This window comes from Dipodomys ordii, unplaced genomic scaffold, assembly GCF_000151885.1.
Source record: "Dipodomys ordii isolate 6190 unplaced genomic scaffold, Dord_2.0 Scaffold45, whole genome shotgun sequence".
Lineage (NCBI taxonomy): Eukaryota > Metazoa > Chordata > Mammalia > Rodentia > Heteromyidae > Dipodomys > Dipodomys ordii.
Window position 1 is genome coordinate 13600436 of NW_012267261.1, and position 26688 is coordinate 13627123.

At 42.0% G+C, this 26688-nt stretch overlaps 1 protein-coding gene across 1 annotated transcript; it reads right to left on the reverse strand.

Moving 5' to 3' along the window:
* Nucleotides 1-10: 10 nt before the first annotated feature.
* Nucleotides 11-26688, reverse strand: Upk1b (uroplakin 1B). The gene is made up of 8 exons (XM_013019385.1): nucleotides 26667-26688; nucleotides 18768-18855; nucleotides 17340-17540; nucleotides 15200-15274; nucleotides 14406-14528; nucleotides 11949-12128; nucleotides 4882-4965; nucleotides 11-263 (listed from the first exon to the last, which is right to left on the reverse strand). The coding sequence occupies exons 2-8, from the start codon at nucleotides 18834-18836 to the stop codon at nucleotides 213-215; spliced, it is 783 nt and encodes a 260-aa protein (XP_012874839.1). The 5' UTR covers nucleotides 18837-18855; nucleotides 26667-26688; the 3' UTR covers nucleotides 11-212.

A 26688-nucleotide genomic window follows, 5' to 3' on the forward strand; every position in this document is an offset into this window, starting at 1 on the left:
AGTCCAAGAAATCATAGCAGAATCTTAGACCGGGATGAAAGATATGGAGAATACAAACCCCCAAGTGTGTAGAGGAACTCTACATCCCCTGACTTGGCAGTGTAAGACCTGCACCTGTTACTGCTGAGCTCCGATGGAGACTAGGAGGAGGGAGCAGGTTCCAGCACCAGTCCAGAGCCACTAGAAGGAGGTATGGTGGTGAGGCTTCATGCTTAATATTCAATTCGGCTCCAAAAGAACATGGTACCCAGGAGAACCCAAAACTGGAATAAAAAAAAAAAAGAGGGGGGGAAGTGTTTTAGAGAAACATACAGGAAGAACAAAATGAAGTTAGGTTTATTCATGCTTAGTGACCCTATGATTTTTTTTTTTTGGCAATGATTTTTTAAGAGATTTAAATGGTTAACATTAATAGTGTAAGGGGGTTTTGTTGAAGTAATTCTGTCAGTGTGTGCAGTGTATTTGAATACGTTCACGCCCCCATTGTATCTCCTTAAACTTTATTCTAGCGTTACATTTACAAATTATTTTAATTAACTTACTCCCCACCCTCAATGCCAGTGTTTGGACTCAGGACCTAGAGCTCTTTTGCTTGGTGTTCTGCCATTTGAGCTACATTTCCAGTAGTGCCTTTTACTGTTGTTATGGAGATGGAGTCTTGTGGGCTTCCCTGGAGCTAGCCTTGAACTGTGATTCTCAGATCTCAACAACCTGAATAGTGAAGATTTCAGGCATGAAACATTTAGAAGTCCTAGTAATACGGTGTGAATAGAAGCTTGCTTGTTACCACTTTCAGTCATTCAAATGATTCAATCTTTAGTGTGTGCTATTCTTCATATTGATTTGCTGCCCTGTAGCAGACAACATGACAGAAGTATGCACAGGGTGTTCTGGAAACACCTGGAAGGGCGGATTGAGGGTTCCAGATTTCCCTCTCCCTCTGCTTCCCTCGCTTCACAGTCCTCTCTTCCAGCACTGATCAAAATGTTGTATGTAGGTAGCCACCTTTTTGGTGGCCTGTGACCTCAAAAATATTTAACAAGACCTCATTTGCCTTTTCTTTGTTTCTTTCATTGGCACCCATGGTGCCAAAGCATCTTACGATGACTGCTAGAGTCAGCAAGAGTCAAGACAGGAAGCACCAAACTGTGTTGGTATGGATGGTATTCTCCCTGCTCCAAACTTGCAGTAGAAAAATAATCTTGAGATTGTTGAGATCGTTCTTCATGAAGTGATCAGAGCTACTCATTTTATTACACTTGGCCTTTGCGCACACATCTTTTAAATATTCAATATACAAAAAGGAAAGCCTCATCAAATCATCCCATAGCATGCTGAAATATAGTTCTCTGGAAAAAAAGCCCTGTGTAATTGGGCTGGGCACTGACCTAGTGATTCCTTTCAGGAAACACTGTTTTCCCTCGAAGGAAAATGACCAGCAAACAAGCTATCTGAGACTCAGCTTTTTGGGTACATACTTTCTCAGAAATTTACAAAGTGAGCCATCTTGAGGGAAACAATTGACACTGTGTATCACCATGGTAAATTCGAGATTTCAAACAAGTATCAGGTCTTTGGAAAACTGTTTTATCACCATGAACTGGATATCATCCCATGGCTTAGGGTCTTCCCAGTGTGGCAACACGAATAAATGTGTTCCATAAAAAATCAGTGAACGACTGGACAATCCATACAACACAGTGAGCCAATATTTTTCCAATATCCAATGATGAGGCCATAGATTTATGCATTGATAAAAGATTTATGCAAGCAGGGTACTGGTGACTCACTCCCTGCTACTTAGGAGGCTAAGATTTGAGGATTGTGGTTTGAAGCTATTCCCAGCAGGAAAATCTGTGAGAATCTTATCTTCAATAAACTACTCAGAAAAAGCTGGAAGTGGCAGTGTGGCTCAAGTGGTAGAACACTAGCCTTGAGTACAGAGAAGCTCAGGGACAGTGCCTAGGCCCTGAGTTCAAGCTCCAGGACCAGAAGAATAAAAGAGATTTATACAAAGGGCAAGACAAATCATTGTCATGCATTTTAATGTAACAGAGTACAAAAAGTTCATTAACATAGTTTCAGATTGCATGTTACCAGTAATCTTTAAGAAACTTGTGGAGATGAGGTAGTATCAAAAAAGAAATTCAGGAAGTGGCACTGTGGTTCAGGAGGTAGAGCACTAGCCTTGAGCTGAAGAGCTGAAGGACAGTGCCCAGGCCCAGAGTTCAAGTCCTACGACTGACAAAAAGAAAAAAAAGAGCTGGGAAGGTGGCTCAGTGGTAGAGCGCTTGCCTTGCAATGCATGAGGCCCTGGGTTCGATTCCTCAGCACCACATAAGCAAAAAAAGAAAAAGAAAGCCGGAAGTGGCACTGTAGTTCAAGTGGTAGAGGGCTAGCGTTGAGCTGAAGAGCTGAGGGACAGTGCCCAGGCCCAGAGTTCAGGCCCCACAACAGAACCCCCCCCCCAAAAAAGAAAAAAATGTTCAGGGGCTGGGAAGGTGGCTCAGTGGTACAGCGCTTGCCTTGCATGCATGAGGCCCTGAGTTCGATTCCTCAGCACCACATAACCAGAAAAAAAAAAACTGGAAGTGGTGCTGTGGCTCAAGTGGTAGAATGCTAGCCTTGAGCTGAAGAGCTGAGGGACAGCACCCAGACCCAGAGTTCAGGCCCATGACCGGACCCCCCACCCAAAAAAAAAAAGAGTCTCTTCATCTTTGGGCTGGGAAGGTGGCTCAGTGGTAGAGTGCTTGCCTTGTATGCATGAGGCCCTGGGTTTGATTCCTCAGCACCACATAAGCAAAAAGAATAAAAGCCGGAAGTGGTGCTGTGGCTCAACTGGTAGAGCGCTGGCCTTGAGCTGAAAAGCTGAGGGACAGCGCTCAGGCCCAGAGTTCAGGCCCCACGACTGGACCCCCCCCCAAAAAAAAGAAAAAAATTCATGGGCCATGCACCAATGGCTCACACCTGTAATCTTAGCTCCTTGCGAGGCTGATATCAGAAGGATTACATTTCAAGGCTACCTAGCCAAAAATGTGAGGCCTTTTTGTTAACCATGTGGTATGTACCTGTTTTCCTACCTATATGGGAGGCTGTGATTGGGAGGATCCCAGAACAGACTGGGAGGGAAGAAAAGTCCACAAGGCTCCATCTCAACTAATAAAGCTGAGTGTGGTGGCAGGTACCTGTCATCCCAGCTATTGGGAGAAGCAAAAAATAGGAAGATTGTGGTCAAGGCATTAGCCTGGGCAGGAAAGAGGGCCATATTTTTAAAATAAGCAGCAGCAGGGTGCCTGGTGGCTCATAGCTATAAACCTAGCTACTCAGGAAACAGATCTGAGGATCACCTGGGCAGAAAAAGTCCGTGAGACTCTTATCTCCAATAAACCACAAGAAAACCGGAAGTGGTGCTGTGGCTCAAGTGGTAGGGTGCTAGCCTTGAGCTGAAGAGCTGAGGGACAGAGCCCAGGCCCGGAGTTCAAGCCCCACAACCCCCCCAAAAAAAAAGCAATGCAGAAAAGAGCTGGAGGCATGAGAAAGTAGAGTGTTGCTTAGTAAGCATTTGATGCTGAGTTCAAAAAACCCAGTTTCTCTCAGAAAGAATTTTCATGATTATGTGAAGATGAGTTTATTAAAACCCTCATGTATTTTTCAACTACACATCTGTATAAAGGATGTCTTTTGTTCCAGTATCTCAGTTGTGACAGTATATTACAACACATTGAATGGAGGAGCAAATATCTGCAAATATCTGCCTTTTACTAAGCCAGATATTGAAGAAATTTGAGATATGTAAAGTACCATTTTACCTTTTTTTGTTTTGTAAAATAGGTATTTATCACCCCAGAAGTACATTATGAATATTAAATTGTAACTGGCTTGCTATTTTATTTTAAAATTTAAGATTTATTGTTTTATTTTAAATTATTATATTTTAAATGAGTTAACAGATTGTTGTTAACATCTAGTGAAGCAAACATCAACTCCTATAGACTTCATAGACAAGAGCTTTTTGAAATCCTTAATATATGTTGAGATGGTCAAAGGTTCTGAGACCACAACTTTGAGATTGCTTCTCCAATGCAATGATTTTAAATCATGACAGCAATTAGAATAATGATATGATAGGTTGGGAAATACAGATTCTACCCCAGATCAACAGAATCACAGGCCCAGGCTTGAAATCAGGGCACTGTCCCTGAGCTTTCTTGCTCAAAGCTAATACTCTACCACTTGAGCCACAACTCTACTTCTGGCTTATTTTGGTCGTTAATTGGAGATAAGAGTTGCATAGACTTTCCTGCCTGGGCTGACTCAGACCTCAGCCTCCTGTATAGCTAGAATTATAGGTGGGAGCCACTGGTGCCTAGCTAGCATGTTCTGTTTTTAAACTCCCTCAGGAGAGCTTAATGTTCAGCCAAGATTGAGAACTGGATAAAGAGGGCAGTAGAAAATGATGAGGTTGGCCGGGAGCAAAATGGGTTAGTATGTACAGGAGACATCTAAATAGCAACAGGACAGTCCCTGAGATGTTATTGCAATGACTTACAAAGACCTGGAGACTAGAAGCTGCAGGTTAGGGTTTAGTAGAAAGTCCAGACCAGGGAAAGTGGCCCTCCATCCCTCAGATGGCAAGTGCATCCCAGGCAGTAGCTGAAGGGCCCGGCCAATAACACACAACACACCTCCTTTCCACACACCTCAAGAGATCCCACTGTTCTTGTTCTGGTGTCAGACGTTTCCTCACTGACTTTCAACCACAAGGTTTGGTGTCTGTACAGGTTTGATGGAACTAATGCCCACATCAAGGTCTCTCATTGTTACTCCCCCCTTCTCCCCCACCCTGCCCTCTTTCAGAAATACACACTGGGTGGTACTCACAGTCCAGCAGAGAATGGCAAATCCAAACCAGGCGACTCCCCAGGCGTGCCGATTCATTGGTCCAGAGATCAGTTCATAGCAGCCCTAGAAGAGGAGATGGACCACACTGGTGTGAGAAGAACCAGGAAGAAAGATGTGAGATATGAGACTGGGCACCAATGGCTCATGCCTATAATCCTAGCTACTCAGGAGGGTGAGATCTGAGGATTGCAGTTCAAAGCTATCCAGGACAGGGGAGTCTGTGAGAATCTTATCTCTAACCATTAAAAAGCCAAAAAAAAAGTGCTGGAAAGGTGGCTCAGTGGTAGAGTTCTTGCCTTGCATGCCTGAGGTCCTAGGTTTGATTCCTTAGCACTACATAAACAGGAAGAGCCACAGTGGTGCTGTAACTCAAGTAGGTAGAGTGCTAGCCTTGAGCTGAAGAGCTGAGGGACAGCATCCAGGCCCAGAGTTCAGGCGCCATGACTGATAAAAAAAAAAAAGCTAAAAAATGGAGCTATGGCTCAACTGGTAGAGCACTAGCCTTGAGAAAAAATGTTTGGGGTCAGTACCCAGGCCCTGAGTTCAATCCCCAGGACCAGCACAAGCCAGTGGGAGGCTGAGTCCTCTTTGGATCAGTGCTCCCCAGAGTTCAGTTACACAACTGTGCTATTTCCGCATCTCTGTACACAGAAGCCACTAAAAATTTTGCTGGGAGAACATAGGTAATATGGTTGAATAATTATTCTATAATACAGTTATTTGTGTCAATGACAGTCTCACTAGCACAATTGCTATTGTAGCATGACAATATATTTCCATATTGAATGAATTGATAACATATTCTTAACAAAACCTGAAACTTTTTTCTTCTCAAAAGATTTTCTTATCTGGGTGCTGGTGGCTCATGACTATAATCTTAGTTACTCAAGAGGCTGAGATTGGAGGATTATGGTTCAAAATCTGCCCAGGTAGGATACTCTCTGAGACTATTATCTTCCATTATCCACCTGAAAACTGAAGTAGAGCTGTGGCTCAAAATGGTAGGGCACTAGACTTGAGCAAAAAAGCGCAGGGGAATTGCCTAGGCTCTGGGTTCAAGCCCCACAACTGACCAGGAAGAAAGAAAGAAAGAGAAAGAAAGAAAGGAAGAAGGAAAGAAAGAAAGCAAGAGGAAGGAAGGAGGAAGGAAGGAAGGAGGAAGGAAGGAAGGAAGGAAGGAAAAAGGAAGGAAGGAAGGAAGAGAAACATTTTCTTGTTGATTTGAGGACGGGTTTGGTTTTGCTTTCTTTCTGCAGTTGCTAGTGTTTGAACTCAAATCATGTGCTTGCTAGGCAGGCACTCTGCTACTTAAGCCACACCCACAGCCCTTTTTGTGCTTTTACTATTTTTCAAATAGGGTCTCACTTTTTGCCGAGGCTGCCTGGATTATGAGCTTCCTATTGATGCTTTCCACATAGCTGGTATGACAGGTGCTCTCTTCTGTGCCTAGATTTTATTGGTTGAGATGAGAATCTCATCATTTTTATTTTATTTTATTTTTTTTTGCTTAGGTTCACTTAGAACTTTAATCCTTCTGATCTTCACCTCCTTAGTAGCTAAGTCAACAAGCATGAGCCACCTGTCCAGTGGATATTTGTTTTTCTTTTTTCTTTTTTTTTGGTTGTGGGGCTTGAACTCTGGTCCTGGGCGCTGTCCCTCAGCTCTTCAGCTCAAGGCTAGCACTCCATCACTTTAGCCACAACGCCACTTCTGGTTTTCTGATGGTTAATTGGAGGTAAGAGTCTGCCTGGGCTGGCTTTGAACCATGATCCTCAGAACTCAGCTTCCTGAGTAGCTAGGATTACAGGCGTAAGCCACCTGCTCCCGGTGGATTTTTATTTTTCTTGAGATACTGGAGTTTGAACTCAAGGCCTATTTAGTAGGCAAGCATTTTACCATTTGAGCCATGGGTCCAGCCCACAGGTACTTTTTAAATGTGTTTGATTTTTTAAAAAGTAAAATTTGAGGTCTTCTCTTATCATTTGAAAATAATTATTAAAGGAATCCTAATATGACACTCTGTAAATTCTCTTTTGATATTATATTTGAACATACTCATGTTGGATTCTGTTCTTCAGATCTTGAAGAGCCATGATATGTGTGTGTGCAAGTGTGCATGCAAGAGTGATTAATTTTTGTATTAATCCATTCATTCATTGATATATGTCATAATCATCTAAGTGTGTGCATCATATCTGTCCTAGTCACTATGCAAAGTCCCACAGTGGTAATAGAACAACTTGGGAATCCCCCTAAAGCTAGGAGAAGCAATGATCAGCACTGATTCCATGGACTGATATCCAGAGGTGAATGTCCTAGGTTTTTTGACCACTGTCACCAAATGTCCTAGGCTGACCTTGAACATTAGGCCTCCAGAGTGATTACCAGAGCCTACTTGATGTTCTGCCCTGTGAGACTCTGCCCTCTTCTCCTGTGAACACACACACACACACACACACACACACACACACACACACACACACAGTCCTTACTTAGATTGTTCCTCCATTTACTCTTCTCTCCCGGCCCCCCCCCCCGCCTTTTTTTTATAAATCTTAGGTATCACCCTGGCATTATCTTTAATCTGTGTTTCTTTAGTTAACAATATCCAACTTTTAAGCAATGCCTGAATCTTGCCTTTTATCACCTCAGTCCACCAGAGCCTCACTTGAGGATTACAATAACCTCCTACTTTGCCACTCTGAGATCTGTGTTCACACATAGAATTTGAACCTATCTTTGCCTACTAGCCATCCTGCATTCTGACTCTGTCTGTTTGATACTCTTGGTGTTTCTCCAAAAATCTAAGATCCTTCCACTTCAGGGCCTTTGCACTTGCTGCTTCCTTCCCCAGTCTTCCAGCTTCGAAGTTCCTCACTTATTCAGAACTCTGAAATGTCAAGATGACATGACCTTTCTGGAGTATCTCCTTACCCCATGCTACTGCAGCTACTTACACTGCTTTATTTCTGCTTGTGACATTTGTCATAACCTGGAATTTCGCCATACCTTTGTTTTGGCATTCTATTATGGTCTCCTATAACAGAATGGAAGCTCTTCAAGGGCAGGGATTTTTATGTTGTTCGTTGTTGAATCCCAGACCCCAGATTAAGTGCTTGGCTCATAGTATACACCTGTATTTACAGAATGAAAGCAGCACAATATTTTGATCCACCCTTGGCTTCACTCTTGGCAAAATCCTCCTATTTTCTGTGGAACATGATATTGAGTCATAATTAAGGCAGCATAATTTGTTACATACTTGATGCCTCACAAAATACTCTCAACATCCTGAAAATCTCAGGAGATGATCATTTATCTAACAGTATATCAAGGAACTTGCCTATACTATGTGCCAGGAACTGTGGCATGACAAAATGGGTTTTGCTCCCATGAAAAAAAAAATAAATCCAACCAAACAAAAAACAAACCAAAAAACCCCACCTGGATTTAAGAAGAAAATCTCCTCAGTGAGTTTTGGTGATGCTAATCATGTTAGTGCTTTACTGCATTGGGGCCATCATGATATTCTTGAGATGTCATTATCAGGATTTGCACAATGCATTTATGGAGCTGAGGCAGCAAGATAGAGAACACATAGTTGTACCCATTCTGCTATGTGAAAATCTATCATACTTATCATACTTATGATGAACTTCCTATTGTGTCATGTTTTATAGCTGTAGCAACGTACTTGCATATTTTAGCTCTTGGAAAGGTAAAATGTAGAGGTGAAAATCAGAGCCACTCCCTTCTTTATTCACCCACCCACCTAACCATCCACCAAGCATTTATTGAGTGTCTTCTTTGTACCAGGCATCATGTGAAGTGTCTGCCTGGGAGAACAGCCACTCTCCCCTTCCTCTTCTCTGTCCTGAGATCAGGAATCACCTGACTGTCAATCACCTGATTCAGAGTCAGCAAAGGATCCCAGGCCCTGAAGTCACTTCCTCATCAGCCGAGGTCATTTCCTGAACCTCCTCGGTCACGCCTCCTTCAGACAGTGAGAGGCCCCCCAGGCATCACTTCCGAATCTGCTCTGGTCCTGTCTCCTGCCTTTCCCTATATAATCCCACTCAACATGAGTCCCCCTCTCTTTCTCTCTTTTTCTCTTCTTCCTTCCCCTCTGTCTCCACATGCCGCCATCTCTTGTGGACCTGCAGTTTGCTCTCTCCTCAATAAACTCTTTTTCTGCCTGAACCATGTGGTGGTTTCTTTTCCAGCGAACCTTACACTAAGGACTGAGGATATAGATTGAATAATACATAGCCCTTAAAAGGATGTAACATAGTTCTGAGTGATGAACTTAAAAAAATGTGAAGTATAATAAATATGGGGGTTGCCCATCTTGCTTTGGAATAGATATTTCCTGTAAGTCAGAATGGGGTAGAGAATCTGAAGAACCAGGGTAGAGAAAATAAGAAATATTTAACAGATAAGATACTGTGTTGAAGATGAAGAATTAGGGAAACTGAGAGCCTAGGAGCAGAGGGAATCAGAGGCAGGAAACTTGGAAGAGTGAGGCTGAGTGGTGACAATTGGTGGTTGTGGAACAGCTGGTAGGGAACTGCTATGGAGACTGAAGTCAGATGAGGCCACGGTACTGGAAAGGAAAGTGTTAGATTGTCAAAGTAGGTGTAGAGATCCCAACAGAGTGCTAGGGGAACACTAGTTTGGATCTTTTCCTCAGAGCTCTTCTATCTGAACTTGAGAAAGTAAGGGTTTTAGATTTGTTCTCATGACTAGACTGTTAACTGCATAGGGAGAAAAGAGTTGCTACGAAATAAACAGATTATCTTGAAGGTAAGTCTTTTTTTTTTCCCCCAAGAAAAATCCAGGACAATCCAGTCAAGGCTGGTTTGCACGTGCCAATTCTGATTCTGGTGTTGAAATATTGAAAGTATATTTTTTCTGTGACATTCCTATATCATGAACTCAGGGTCCAGGCACTGTGCCTGAGTGCGAGAGCCCCAAATTCCAAGCTGTGAGACCCCGAAAAGATTGGGAATTTGAAATTTCTTCTTCCAACATACTCTCAGGACACAAGAGTTTCCTGGAAAAGTCAATCAGTCCTGGCTTAATGGGATTCAGATTTCTATCCTGGGTGTAGGCTAACTCCACTGTAAACTGTGGGGGAGCCCAGTGGGTAGACTTAGGTTTATGCAAATTGTAAGCTGTTTACTCTTTAGCTCTCCTTCCCAGAATAAGCAGGTCATCTGCCACTTGTAGACAAAATATTATCACATGTTGACGTTTGTATCTTACTTCCTGCACGAGACCAATAAAAACCTTGGTGACTGGAACCTTGGGCTCTGAAGCTGGAGGAAGATTCTCCTAACCTCAGTTCCAGGGTCTGGTCTCCATGATTGCCTTGCTCCCAGTCCCTGCAGGTTCAGGGGCACGTGATGGGGTGGGTGGGGAGCTTGCAATACTTGTGCTTCTTTTGCTCAAGGCCAGTCACAACTCCACTTCTGGCTTTTTGGTGTCTAATTAGAGATAAGAGGCTTTCCTACCAAGACTGGGTTGGAATTGCAATGCCCAGATCTCAGCTTTCTGAGTAGCTAGGATTACAGGCAGGAGCCACTGGCCCGAGATATTGAAAGCATTTTGAGTTGTGAGAGTGATGGGAATATTTTGTACTGTGATTATATGCGACAAATTTAGCTTTTATTGCAGCCTGAATAGAGCTTACGATTAAGACAATGCCAGAATAACGTTGCTATAAAACTGAATGAAGGGGGCTGGGAAGGTGGCTCAGTGGTAGAGCGCTTGCTTTGCATGCATGAGGCCCTGGGTTCGATTCCTCAATACCACATAAGCAAAAAAAAAAAAAAAAGCTGGAAGTGGCGCTGTGGCTCAAGTGGAAGAGTGCTAGCCTTGAACTGAAGAGCTGAGGGACAGCGCCCAGGCCCAGAGTTCAGGCTCCATGACCAACAAACAAAACAAAACAAAACAAGGGAATGAAGGTTTACTCTGGGCACTGCTGCAAAGTCATCTCTGTCACTCCCATGTCCTTCCCAGATGAGGGGCTACGGTCTTAGGGCAGGTGGCCTGCCAGGTGTGATACAATGGTCAGTAGGGCCTGACATACAGCATATAGTATTTATTTCCATATTAATGAGTCTGATGCTTCTAAATTATCTCATAAACTATGTATAACCAGGTTTCCTCAAAGAGGTATCTCCCAAAGCAGAGCCCAGCATTTCAGTGTGCAGGGTTGGGGGAAATAAACAGGAGAGCTCACCTGGCCTTTTACTACTAACAAGTATTTATCAGCTTACATTGGGAACTTTGGAGCCAGAATGCTTGGCTTTGAAGGCTGACCCTAATTGGATGACTGTATACAAGGTTTGGATTAGCATCTCTGTATCTCAACTTTTCATCTGTGAAGTAAGTATCAAAGGTGATACCTGAGCATCAAAGGTGTTTATCTATATCTGTATCTATATCTGTATCTATATCTGTATCTATCTATCTATCTATCTATCTTTATGACACTTAGAACAGAGTCTGGCATTTGGTTAAGAGCTTAGTAAATATTTCATAATTATCATCAGATCATCATCAGCCCGGAAGCAGTTTTTCATCTGTATGTAAGCCATTTCCAGCCACAATCAGCAACCTAACATTTTATTAACACTTGTCCTCCATTGCCACAGACTATGAATGGGGATCTGTAATTGCTGCATTTAGTCCTGTGTTGATTTGGAACTGACAAAACATTCTTCTTTGTACATCATCCAGTTTACAGTTTGAAACTGTTTTGCAGATCTTTGCTTAATGTATTTCTTGAAAACCGATTCTAGACATTGTCTCCACTTAGACAAAGTTGGATTTTGCTGTTGCTATCCTCGTGCTCTGTTCATTTCACTCACATGTAAATTTGCCCAGATCAGATCTAGGTTAGCATTCAGTGTCCTAGCAGAGAAGGAAGGTGTAGGAGAAAAGGCAGGATTTGTTAGTGAGAGATGGTTATTTAAAGTCTCAGGCTCCTCTCTTCACAGAGCAGGAATTTCTGGCGGGTTTTGGCAGAGGAAGGGACTTACCTGATTGTGGTAGTAACCAGGTACACCCAGTTTGCAGGCCTCCAGGTTCAGAGGTTCCTTGAGATTGTTCATAACACAGCACTGGCGGGGCCAGGGGTAGTCAGCATCGTTATTCTCAGTCCGGAAGGCAGATGTGTACTTCTGCCAGTCTGATGGGCCATTCACACCACAGCAATGGTCCTGTCAGAAGACAAGAAAAAAAGAGATGAATTTCTCTTTCCTAGAGCCATCAATGTAGCAACTAAGATGTGGAAATATAACATATCTATCTCTTCCTTCCTCTTTCCCTTCCTTGCTTCCATGCTTCCCTGCTTCCTTCCTTCCTTCCTTATTGCACAGTTGATATTCAGAGGGATTACAGTTACATGAATCAGGTAATGAGTAATGAACCATGTCTCCCCTTCCTTCGCTTTCTCCCAGTCTTTCCCTCCCATGCACACCAATATCCAGTTCATTTTCCACATAGTGTCTAATGAGTATCACAATTGTATTTGTTCATTCTGTTCTTTCTGTCTTTTTCTTTCTTTCTTTTTCTTTTTATTGTGAAAATACCATACAGAGGAGTTACAATTACATGGGCAAGGTAATGAGTGCATTTCTTACCAAGCATTGTTGCTTTCTCCTTTGTTTCCCCTTCCCATCCCTTCCCATCTCCCCGGACTTCCCCACCCCCTGTGCCAAAGTTGTAAAGTTTGTTTTTCGACATAACGACTTGTACGTCTCATTGTTGCAATGGGTCTACCTGTATCCCTATTTAAACAATTTGTTTTTTCCCTTCCCCTTCCCAAATTATACCAACATCAAATACAATGAAAACAGGGGTTATACCTTGGGGAAGGACATACAAAACAACAAAGAAATAACTTCTACTTTTCTGTGCCCTCTTATACCCTCCCAAATAAAACCTAGATGTCCCTCAGTGGATGAATGAACCAAGAATATGTGATATTATATATACATATATATGTATATGTGGAATTCGACTCATCCATCAGAAAGAATGATATTGTACCATTTGTAAGGAGATGGAAAGACTTGGAAAAAATTATATTAAGTGAAGTAAACCAGAGCCAAAGAAACATAGGCTGCATGGTTTCCCTCATTTGTGGTAACTAGAATGTGCCTACAAATGTACACGTAAACACACTGAATGCCTAAAATCAATCAATAAATAACACTGGGACATGATACATTATATATTAGATCTTATATATACTACAAAAAATCCCTCTCTCAAGTAGAGCTGAAGGTTTTGGACAACTTACATTTTAGTCTTGTCACTCATTAATAAGTATATGATTTAAACTCTGTAAACTTCATTGTCTTTAACTATGAAGTTAGGATAAATACAGAACTCATAGATTTTTGGGAAGATCAAATGAGTGAACGTTACTGGCTTAGAGTAAACCCTTATTATTTATGAATATTCATATTAGTCCCTTATTAACTATATATTATGAATACTGACATTATGATACAATAATGCCAAAGTAGTATAATTATTCTAGTATTACATATAAGCAAGATTAAAAGCAGAAAAATAAAATTTTTAGTAGTGAGGAAATTATGAAGTTATTTTTATATTTTTCTAGAGTAATATCATGTTACATTTGTGAAGGGAGAGAATAAACAAAAAAAAATAGAAAAACCTAGTGTCATACAGCTTTTACCTAGGAAAGGAAGATATTCCTAAACTTCAGACAAGACTGGAGACAGAATAAAAACCATGCCTATCACTTTCCTTCCTTATCAATCAAAATTGTCAGTTATCTCTCAACTTTCAGGGGAAAAAATGTATCCAAGGAAACAATGACAAAAACTGTCTTTTGGCCATTGTATTGTCAGAAATATCTTGGCAGGAGAAGTAATCATTCTGCATGTGTGTTTAACTTGAGCATGGTTGAGAAAAATTATTTAGTTGAGCCAGGCTTATTTAAGACTAGGATTTCAGTAGGGACAGACAAGGGTTCAGTGTTAAACTTGGTCGCACTCTAACACTGAGTTGAGGAAAAGCTGAAAACTGAGTGATTAAATCAGGTCATCTCTCCTTGCTCTTCACAGAACTAGCTCTTAGGAGATGACAAACATGTCCAAAAGACAAGGTAGGCAGTGGTTGCCATTTACGTTCACTATACAGAAGTCAACGTTTAATATTATTATTAATGATAATAATATAAAGAGACCTGAGTTCTAATGTATGATTGATCTAAATTTCTTTAATCTACGCCCTACAAAAGAATGTTAATCAATATCATGACTTGAAATAAAATATGTAATCTTGAGGATTTCACCGTGTCATATGTGTAACATGTCCCTCACCTACTTCATCCCTATCAATAGCTGAGAGGTAACTGTAACAAGTCTCTTTATGAAGGATTTCTCTTTGAGACCTTGGCTTTAATCCCTCTCACATCTTCCAGGTTATTGGCATCACCCAGGAAGGACCCCATGTCTTACCTGAACCATGAGCCTATCCCAGGTTTTGGTGACTCCATTGTTCTTCCACTGGTCATCGTTGGTTGGAGGGCTGTTGTTTTGGTACCTGATCAGCATCTGCTTCAGGAAGAGGTTGGGTGTGAACTACAAGGGGCAGAAGCAACATAGGAGGTAAAGTTAGCAGACTGCTTCCCAAGGAAAGGGAACTATTTTTCTTGGCCAGTGGCTGAGGATGTTGAACAATTCTCTTGGAGTGAAGCTATACCCAGAGGCACTAAATCCCATTGGCCAAGGCTGCTTCAGCCTGGTTGAAATTCCTATATAGGTAACAGTCCTTCATGTTAACAACAAAAAAGTCACTGTCTGACCAGGTTGGATAGGTAGTAGAGGCCTGGGGAAAGAGCAAAAGGAAGAGAAAGATACTGGATGGTGAGTTAAATCTTAGATGAAGTAAAATATGGATCGTGTCACTGCAAGGCCAATGCTAAGGCCATGGTAGAGTCAGGACAAGTCTAAGGGTTACCAGCTTGAAACCTGGGACTCAGGCTACCTGGGTTCAAAATTTGTGCCTTTTTCTTGATTACTGTGTATTTTCAGATATAAAGAAAGACTTTATATTTTTTGTGCCTCATTTGTTCACTAAGAAATTGATTATTGATGTTAGCTGTTTCTTAGGTTTATAAGTAGTAAGGTTATATATGTGTTATTTGTATGTAGATGAGCATGCTTGGCACATAGAAAGAGCTGCCAACTTATCAACTATGTTATTATGTTATATCATTTTGCTCTGTGCTTTCTTAGGGGGGTGTACTCACAAAGTCACGCTGTGTTGCTGCTGTGATACAAGATGCCACTTCAAACCCATATACTATAAACATCAAAATGAAGTACTGGAAAGGAAAGAAATGAGAAGAATTACTCTTATCCCTTAAGATTTATCCCCCAAATGATAGCTGTGATTTTTCTGCACGTTCATCTAAATAGAATCATCCATCCATTCATGTAGTTATTCCACAAACCCTCTTTGATCAGCTGCGTGGCTGGGAATAAGATTTGGTGCTAGGTAATCCATCTGTCTTATTTTGTCCAGAGAACAAATGGCCATTGTATACTGAACTTTTGCATCCAGGATCCTGCATGTCTCTTTTAATTAGAAAAAGCTGATATAAGAGAATGAACTGATGAGTGTGTGTGTGTGTGTGTGTGTGTGTGGTTATGCACATGTTTGTGCATGCTCAGTCGCATGCAAGAGAACCTTAGTGTATCACACATGATGTAAGCCTTATAAATCTTTGATAGTGATTTTTTTCTTTATTGTTTGCTGAAAATGTCTAATTGCAGAGATTAGGAAAAGATAAACCAGAATGTATTTAAGACCTCATGTCCTTCCTAACCAATACCCAGATGGAAGCAGGAATGCAGTGACCCGCTGGCATTCTCCGCACACACCCTCTCACTCCAGCCACAGCAGCACACGGGAGCTCCACAGGGCTTTCTCTGTGGTGTTGATGTCCTCGTGGATGTGGGCACATGGGTAGCCCATGGGTGCTCAGGATGACTCTACATGAGACTGTCCCTCATTGGTTTGGTCCTTGTATCCTCTTGGGACACAAGGTCAGAGTCGGTGGGGTTGGACAGGGAGAACCGTTGTCCCTCTTGAGGATGGGAGGCTCTCTGAGCAAGACCTTTTGCTGCCTTCACTGTCCAGCCCAGGACAACATTCTGGCTGCAGTCAGGAGACCGTCAGAGAACCCAGAATGTTCTCTTGTAATGGCTGCTGTCTCGCTTCTTCTCACGAGTGTTGCTGGCTCCTCTTACAGAGCCTCAGAATACTTCAGTGGTGCTCTAGAAAGAAGGTTCCAGTATTCCTTTCCCAGATCAGTTTTTAGGGCTATGTCAAACACACACACACACACACACACACACACACACACACACACACACAGAGGTCTGGCTCAAAGTGAGCCTGGGATTCAGGTGAAGGTGATCTTTTGGGGCCACCAGCCTCTTCTCTCCCCCTTTCCCCTACTCTCCCAAAGTCGGTGCATTTGCCCTGAAACTAACTCACACTAAGGAAACAGCAGGTCAATGTTCTGCATTCCCTGGCTACTAGGACAATGGCTAGCTCAGAGGAAAAGTAAACTAACAAGCCCCTTAACTTGCTAGGCTTGTTCTATAAAAGTGAAATTCAAGTCCTGCAGCATGGGGCATAGGAGAGTTATTTCAAGGGTAGGCAGGGTGTAGGTGTGTGTATGTGTAGTTTCATCACAATCAAGAAACTACTGCCCTGGGACACAGAAAAGAGAGGTTCAGGCTAAACTGAGAGCTTTATCAACCCTTGCCCACAGGAAATTAGGTTCCATCTACCAAGGCAGGATATGATCTTGCTGTCTGTGGGTTGGGACTAGAGTGTACCTCAAGGGTTTCTGGGGGTTCTATGCAGCACTGTGAATGACAATGTACAACGTGTAGGCCATTGTACAAAAGCCATCAACTCTGAACTCAGAAGTCCTCAGAAAGGCTCATGCTTTCTCTGAAAAAATTCACATATATCCCAAAGTATCAATGCCCGCTAAATATTAAAACATTACTTAAAAACTATTGCATGCCAAGGGTAAAGTCTAGTAACTTTCTACTATATCTTTTCCTTTGGCCCATGGAATTCCTGGTTGTTCTAGTTGGGCCCAAGCAGATAACATGGAGAAGCACAGATCTGGACGGTACTCAGCTGGGTCACCTCCAAGCATCTTCTGTTAGATTCTCTGAACCATGACCTTTTGGGTTGGAAATGACAGAAGCCAGCCTTGTCCTTGTGGTCTCACCACAGTGAGTCTTCCCTCTCTCTCCCTCTGCTCCCACCTACCCCATCGCAAACCAAGCATTGTGCTCAACAGAGATGAGCCGGTCCACCAAATCTATCTAGGGAAATCACAATAGAGAGTTTTTAGGTCTTACCGCCAGAAGAATTTTCCTGTTGGACTTCATGATGCCCACAATGGCTAGGACCGACAGGCAGAAGAGGCAGATGCCCACAAACATGCCAATCCATGCAGCCCCATAGATGTCATCATTGTTGGTGGCCTCAAGCAAGGGGTACAGGCTGTGTTGGTCGGATACAAAGAAGATACACTCTGCGGTCAGGGCGATGCCACACATCTGGGAGCAAGGTAAGAGTGGGTGGTGTCAGGCAGATGGCACAGCATAGTGAGAAGCATGGAGTGGGTTCTTGAGACTGACTTTCTTGCCTGCATGGGCGTCATGCAACCAATTTATAATCACCACTGCCACATAGTCAAACAAATATTTTCACCCTGTTACCCTCTTCCATATGCCTTTTTTCCTCTATACCTCTTTCCACAGGCCACTCTGTCTTAGTGCTATTTGGGAAAAGGTTTAGGACAATTTCATACCATCTATAAAGTCCTTGGTCATGAACCACTCAGATGGTGCCTTCCCATATGTAGGTTATGCCCTCAACTCTACCCCACTGCCTCATTGGCCATGTTTCTGTTACTATATTTGACATGATCCTGGTTATAGTTACAGTGGGAGCTGAAACCTTGGTGATGATCATCTCAGGGCTCATATTTTATAGATAAGGAATATTGCCTCTAAAAGATGACAATTTGTTCAGAACCACACAGGGAGTCAGAGGCAGAGCTGAGGCAAGTACTTGTTTGATTCCCAAACAAGTACACTGTCTCCCATTTCCATAACTATACAGCTTGACTTCTGAACCACTCTCCTATCTACATAGGAGAACAAGAGGATGCTAATATCTGCCCCTCCCCTTAACAACAGAATTCTCATATCAAATCAAGGCAAAATCAGAAAAGAAGCAAGAAGATGTGCATGTGTGATAGGTGTGTTTGGATACCAACCATGGTGGACATGACTCCTAAGATTCTTACATTTTAAAGTTGGAAGGAGAATACCTATTTTTTTCAATCTTGTTTCTCTGACACGTCACATTGTCATGTGACTGTACAGTTAAATACTACCTAGCATTTTACTATCACATTTCTAAAATTGAGGAAAATACATAGGGAACCAATAAGTGTTTTTCTTTAAGCTGTCACTTTTTTTTGGTGCCAGTACTGGGACTTGAACTCGGGACCTGGATGCTCTCCTTTAGTTTTTTTTTACTCCAGGCTAGCACTCTACCTCTTGATCCATAGCTCCACTTTTGGCTTTTTGCTGATTAATTGGAAATAAGAATCTCATAGACTTTCTTTTCTGAACTGTCTGTGAACCACTATCCTCAGATCTCAGCCTCCTGAGTATAGCTAGGATTACAAAGGCAGTATCTACTAGTGCCTTTGACTAATCTTAAATCATGTGCACAGGAAGAGTATAATTTTCTGAAAAATACTCATTACTTACGCCAACAATCACATTTCCAAAAATCAGTAGGCCCTGGAAGCAGCGGACGGTAGAATCATCTTTGGCCATCTTTAGAGCTTCCCACAGACTGAAAGCACAGTTGAGAACATTGTATGTCAATAAGAACAGGTGATCGACAATACTATTTCTATCACTTGATTAAATTATGATATTGTTGGCTTTATTTGTTTTAAAGCATCCAAACCAAGGTCATCTGACATTCTAGTAATGGAGTAAAGTTGTTTACTAAGCTTAGCAAACTCAGTAATTTTATGAAGGAGCAAGAGGAGAAGAGACTGAGAAGACAAGGAAGAAGGAGGAGGAGATGGTAAAGTAGTCCAGAGTCTGATCAGTGCCTTCAGGAGTTCTGTATTGTCTGGAGTCTACCAGGAGCCTAGTTCTAAGAAATGAACAGAGACCCTTCAAGGCCAACAATCATGAAGGCATCAAGAACAGACATGAGGTGGTGATGGCTAGACAGGGCTGAGTCACACCAAGGCCCTGACAGAGGGCTTTGTCAGGGCAAACTGAAACCCAGAGTAACACAGGGAGGTGGCAGTTGGGCCCCCTGTGGACTATGGGCTGCTGTTAAAATCCATGATTTTCTGAATAGTTTGTAATCTAAACAGGACAGAAGAGTTGGCAAGCAGCAAAGTTCTCTGTCACAGAAGAGGGGAAGAGGAGAGAAAAGAGGAACAGGCATTTCATTCTATTTATGGTGTCATTCTACCAGGGACTTCACATACATAGCCCAGAAAAGTAGAAAAAGGAAAAGAACAAGGCGGGGTGAGCATTTCTCAGATCAGAAAACTAGAGCTGAAAGTCTTGAATGAAGTTCTCTGGTGTCCTACAAGTGGCCATGACAGAGCTGGGTAGCGTCCTTGGTCTGAGTGACTCCTGGCCCAGGAACTTCCCTACGACCCCCCCACTGGCTCTTAGAAAACATTTACAAAGTTTAAGGCCAGATGCAGTAGAATGTGGGAAGTTTCCTGGGGCTTCTCTAGAAGAAACAACAATTTAAGTGTTGGGGCCAATGGATTTAGCTTCTGCACTTGAAACACATTGAGAAAAGTCACTGACATCTCTCAGCATTTAAATAAAGTAATTAATCCATTGGTGCATTCATGCTCTCAACCAAAAGCGATTGCATTTTGAGGTATGCAAAGTCATGTCAGGGAGATTATTGCATGCTAGGGTTTTGTGCTTTAGAGGAGGGAAATAATTGAATTACATAAGAGAGACAACACCGTGGGTTCTCTGAAGTGGGAAAATGTAAACCTTGCAGGTTGTTTATGGTGGCCCTGTACAAGGTAGCATCCCAGAGAAGAGGAGAGTTAGGGAGGAGAGACCAAAGAAGAAGGTGCCCACAAGACTGCAGGTTCACGGTTGGCTTTGAACTTCTGGTTTGTGGAAGAGTTCAGGGGTAGGAGGAGGCAAACATTTTATTTGACTCAAGGCTTGCTCATCTTTTTAAACTTCATTGTTGTGCTGTATAGATGTATGAATAACCTTCCAAGTAGTTTAAATATGTCTAAATATTTTCCCTCTATTTGCCTGGGAAGCTGTGGGAATTTAAGGAGTTGAAATGAATGCACTGTTGGCTCTGAATCTGGCACTGCATGGGGCTCTCCATCAATGTTTGCTGAAGGAAGTAAAGAATCTGGGCCCTTGTTATATGATCCCTCTCTGGACTTTCTGCTTAGAAATGCCACTCATTTTCTTTCCAGTGATTGTTACATGTTAGACAAAATGAGCCTTCTACCTTAACAAGCTTAAATTGTTTTTTTTTTTTTTGTCTCCCTCCTCCCTGGGAGAAGCTAACTCATGAAGCTGGATGGACCAGTCAAATTGTGAAGTTCATTACTAGTGTGTACCCTGACCAGTTGGGTGACTTTCTAAACTAGATGCACAAATAAATAGATGGATAATTCAGATAACAAAAGTATAGAGAACAAAGGACAAATATGGGGAGAGGCCGAGTTCAGCACCATTATGGACCTGCATTGCATGGCTGGGCACCCCTGTATCAGGTAATAGCCTATTCATGATCATTAGTGGGACTCTGAAAACAAAGAATACAATTTCTTCTTCTAAGGAGTTGTAAGTGTGATTATGGAAACAAGGAGTTAAAGCAACTATGCACAATTGGATAAAAGGGAATATAGAAAGGGTATGGAGAAATAAAAGGAGTCAGGTAGAATCCCTAGCAAAATTCATATACTAGTGACTCAGTAATGTCTTGGTTTCCAAAGATGAGTGTGTCTCACAGTGTTTCAGAAGAGTAAGGGAAGGAGCGAACAAATGAATATTTCACAGGAGGGAGAATGAGGGTGAAAAAATCAAGGTCAGAGAGGGAGAAAAGAAGGACAGAGGCAGACAAGAGTTTGGTTTGAGCAATAAAAAGCATGAAGAGAACTAGAAGAGAACATAGTAGGAACTGGCAGCCTAGCTGGGGAAGGCAAGATTGATGGGGGAGATATTCTGAAATCTCTGGTCATTGGATTTCTGTTTCTTGTCACTCTATGCTCTTTTCTTTTCTCTCTGGCACATGGTAGTTTAGAAAGCTACTTTTGTCTCCCAGATAGCAAAATAGCAATGGAGAGTTTCCATCTTGTGAGCTTGCAGGGCTGTTAGTGCTTTGTGTTCATATTTAACAGGCTTGTGAGATGGGCATTTTTCCTCCCAAATCTTCATTTGTTTCCTATTGATTTTTAAACAAGTTGCCATAAATGTAGTGGCTTAAAACCCTACAAATGTACCTTTTATATAAGTGTGAAATGAAGATTGCTGGGCTAGGATCACAGCTGTTGGCAAGGCTGAGTGTCTTGAAAGGATCTAAGTGGGTGAGAATTTGGTTTCTTTCATTTTGAAGATGTTGAAAAGGAGGCTCTGAAAGGTGGGCTGCCCCTTCATCTAAAGGTGGGCTGCCCTTCATCACCTTGCCAGAGAGTACAGAGGCTGAGATTTAAACCGAGGCCTGCTTGGCCTCAGATCATTATTAGTCCCGTGGTTTATAAAGTCCTGCCATACTGCTAATGCTCTCAGGAGACAACTGTATTTGCTCAGATTTGTATTTGTGTTTGTATTTTTTCAGCTTTTACAAACACAAGAAACACCAGGCCTTTCTTTTCCCACTTTTCCAAGTTCTTGTTTCCCCAGCCCTCCAACACTGCGCCTGCAGTCTGGTGCTGTACCCACACTGTTCCAAGAAACCTGCTTCCATGTATCCCAAACTTACAGCCCTCCCTTCCAACTCCAGGGCCTATAATCCTTGGAAGTACAAAGTGCAATATGGATTCAACGAGAGTGTCAGAGTTTCGGAAACTTCGCTCAGGTATTGAAGACTAGGTTGGGATTTTCCAAACAGCCATGGATATCAAGAGAAAGCCCAATATAGCTTCCTGGAGCTCACAGGATGGTCTCCTGGCTGTGGTGTAATGATAACTATGCTAGACTTGGCATCTGAATGCCAGTTTTAAAGTTCAGGTTTTGCCCTGTCTGTCAGGATTCAGTTTGGGCAAACGACCCACTTGGTGTCTGCTTTTGTGAAACACAATGTGTTTAGTTGGGATTGTGTGTTCACTACATGAGATAATGACGGAGAAGTTGCTGGCAAACACGGGTACTACTCAAGGACTTGAGAAATGGTTCATAATAACCAGGGGATAGGCAGGAAGGCAGGGTATTGGGCTATGGTTTTGATTTGTGAACCAGGGACCCATGGGGCCTGGTAGCTAATAACTAAGGGTGGCTCCTAGGTTGGGAAATAGCCTTCTGTCCACTTTCCCTGTTTCCTGGAGTAGTTCTTCTGGAGAGGTGTGGGCACCTCCCATAGGCATCCAATTGCATTCTTTCTGTATTTTTTATGGTTGTCTTCAGGGAGTAAAAAAAATAAAGAAAAAAAAAACAACTCTTGGAAGATGGGAAAGCTTCTCTGTTGTGCTGGGGTGTGGCCAGAGTCAGGTACCAAGTTGCACGTCTCTATGGGCGGGTCCTCTGCATTCCACCAGCATTCCTGCGGTGTTCCCTCCTGCCCCTGCCCAGCTCGCTCGCTCTGGCCTGCCCTGAGGCCTGGGCTCTGGACTGCGGAGGTTACTGGGATGAAGCTGACATTTTCCTTTGTGTGATGGCTCAAAAGCTGCTTTCTTTCCCACATAGGATTCTGCTTGGTTCCCTATTCTCATTCTTTTATCTTGGTGCCAACTATGAAGGGGTTTATGCGCTAATTTTAAAGTGATTATCTCTAAGGATGGGAGTATCTTTAAATAAGAGAGCATCACTTCAACATATCGATTTATGAATTCAATGCATCTGGGTCAATGTCACCCCTTTCATTGTTTTCCCCATTATACATGGAATGGCATGACTATGTTCCATCACTCTTTCGCTCTCCATTCTTCTATCCTCTGTCCCCTCAACCTACTCCCCTTTCCCCAGAAAACAAAAATGTTTCCGCTTCGTTATATTATTTCCTGTACATGTATATGTCTTCAAATAGAAGATGCTGGCACTCAGTTACCTTTTTCCTTCCATGTCCAAAGTGGAACAGTATCCTATACATAATAAGCACACAATTATCTTGCTAAATAAAGAGATAAGTTTATGTGAAGGAATGCATGGGTGTACATGTTAGTGATGTGCCTAGAACTTATTGCAGAACAGAGAAGAGTGAAGCAGAAAGAACATAGACTTTGGAAAGATCTTGGTTCAAGGCTTGGCTTTACCACTTAGTGGTTTTGTGACTCCCCAGCTAGTTAGTAAATTTTGTCAATGGGTAGAGTCATATCTAGCTGCAAGGGGTTTTTAAGATTTAAATGAGAATAAAAGTGAAGTTCTCATACGGTATTCGTGATTTGACTAATATTAGTTTTCTTTGCTCTTGCCTCAGTTTCTTGAGGAAGACAGACCACAGTTAATTGGCCAGGGAATGATGAAGGTTTCTAAACTATGGGTTCATTTGTTTTTCTAATGAAGAAACAAACAAAAAAAACCAAACAAACTAACTGACAAGAACAGACCTTCCAGATCCTGGTGGCTTATGCCTGTAATCCTAGATACACAGGAGTGTGAGTTCTGAGGGTCAAAGTCAGCCTGGGCAGACAAATTGGAGAGACTCTTATTTCCAATTAACCAGCAAAATGCAGAAATGGATGTGTGGCTCAAGTGGGAGACTGTCTGTCTTGAATGAAAAAGCCAAGCAATAGTGCAAGGCCTTGAGTTCAAGTCCCAGTATCCAAAAGAGAAATAACAGTAATCACACTGCAGACTCCAGTGTTCAGCTCACCAGCCCACCTCCTGATTTTCACAGCTAGGGGAAGAGCCCCTGGGGGCTCCCCTCCCTTCCCATGACTTGTCACTGCAAGGATGTAAATTGCTCAACATCCTGGAGTTTCTTTGTTTTGAGAAGTACTGATGAAAAAACAAAAACTGGAGATATATTTCATGCTACCATCCTTGCGCCTCATGCCTTTAATCAGTTTATTTCGTTATAAAAAAATCACTCATATCCACAGAGTCATACTTCCCAATACATCCAGTAGGTCTAAGAACAATGGCTCCCTAAACAAACCAGGGTTGAAGCAGAGAGAAGTGAGACTCACCCGCTTAAGCATGAGATCATATTTTCAGGTTCATTACCTCTTTTTCTTAACCCAAGTTTCTGCACCAGAGAACATACAAACCACACCTCAAGTCCTACTCATGCCGGAGAAATGTGTATTTAACAAAAGAAGAAGAAAATAAAGGAGAAATAGGAGAGGGGGGAAATCCAGAAACACAATATACTGTCCCCTAAGCCTTGACCCTGAAACTCAGGCCTAGAGAAGAAGTGCATGCCTTAGAATACACATGGGTGGTAGGTTTGGGATGAGACAATTGAAACTCTGCTGAAACTCAGGGTGGGATGGGCTCTTGACAATGATGGAATAGGAACATATTTCCATGGCTGTGACTTTTACAAGTGCCATACCATCTGCATTTTTTCCCCTTGTCTTTAAAGCTGTGTTGACACAAGTGATAAACGAGTAGATACCTGCAGATATGTAAAGTCAAGTCAAATTCATTTGACTAGAGGTAAAACTTCAGTTCTTTAGTTGCTCAAGCCACACTAAGAGCTCCATAACCCCAGCTGGTCAGGGGATCTGTCTTGGACATTTCCACCACACAGAAGTTTCTATTGGACAGTGTTGCTCTACATTCTGCTGCTCCCTATCCTGATTTCAGTCACTCACCACCTGAGGTCAAGGGCTAGAGGCAACCAGTGGCACAGGGGCTCACCAGTGTGGGGATGCCAGCCCCAGAGCAGGAACATGGTGGAGGATGTGAGATCAGGACATCTCTTCATAAGGGTGGTCTCTGTACCAGTTAGGCCACAGTGGCCTATAGGGTCCAGAGGCCAGAACAGGATACCTTGGAATTTAGGGCTGATTTGAGCCCGTGATCCTAGCTACTCGGGAGGCTGACATCAATGGATGGAGGTTTGAAGCTAGTCTGAGCAGAAAAGCCTGTGAGAGTCATCCTCAATTAACCAGCAAAAAGCTGAAAGCAGAGGTATGGCTCAGGTGGTAGAGCCCCAGCCTTGAGAGAAAGAACCAAGTGCAAATGTGAGGCCCTGAGATCAAACCCCAGAACCATGCAGAAAAAGAATGTAAGGAGGGGTAACAAGGAAATGATGACATCTCATTTGCTTTTCTTAACTAAATGGTCTGTCAAGTCCTCGTAGTAGTTAAAAGTCCACGAATCTTCCTAAGTACTTAAGAAAATGTAGCTGAGTTGATTTTTTTCAGTCAACATTTATCTTATTGACTATTAAAATGGTACCTACTTCCTCTTTGAATTGATTTTTTTTGTGTGCTAGTCCAGGGGCTTGATCTCAGGGCCTGGACACTGTCCCTAATCTTTTTTTAAATTTTTTTTTGCTCAAGGCTGGTGACTTATCATTTGAGTTACAGCTCTACTTCTAGATCTTCAATGGATTAATTGCAAATAAAGTTCTTATGGATTTTCTGTATCCAGCCTTTGAACTGTGGTCTTCAGATCTCAGACTCCTGAGTTTCTAGTATTACAAGTGCCTAGCTGCGTTTATTTTGAAGTCTGGTAAAGCAGAAAGTTAAACAGCTTGCTATAAATAGAAAGCAAATGATTTTTTTTTCTCATCGAGAAGATTAATCAAAAGAACATTCCTTCACAAAGCTTGAAAAATATATTACCAACATGGTTTTATGTATGTTTATGACATAGTATATATGATGCTATATATGTATATAAAACATCTTGTCATATGTATATACATAAAACCCAAGTTATCCTCTTGTACTTTTACTCCAAACAGGCAAGAAACGGTCAGTTACCATTTTCTTTAATTTTCAAAAGAAAGCAAAATTAGTAAAAAAAATTCTTAAATGCCTTTTAAGAAATATTTAAAATTAGTACTTTTTGGCTTATAGCCATCAGCATAAAATAATATTAGTATTATTTGAAACTTACGTTGTATTTTGCATTAAAATGTTAGAACAAAAATTATACTTGTAGGGCCTCCAGATCCTGGACAACTAATTAGCAAAGAGTAAAAATAAATTAGCAAAAAAATTCACAGGCTGTAGATGATAAAGTTAATTTGTTGAGTTATTCCAATCAATAGATTTATCAGGTAGAACTGTTAGTGTGAGTACATTGCTTCACAAATCCCATTAAGGGTTGGCAGGGAGATTTCTGAAGTTGTCAGAATTCATTCTGACCAGAGGCTTTCTCTCTGAGGGACAAAGGGAAAGATTATTAGAGAGAATGATCAAGAAGGGTTATGATATCTTAAGTGACAAAAAGGGACAGACTCTGAGCCAAGAATGTAATTTCTCCTTTTCCCTCTCATCCCTCTATTTGTTCTCAAGAAAACAACTGTACCTTGAGGGGTGCAGTGGATCTC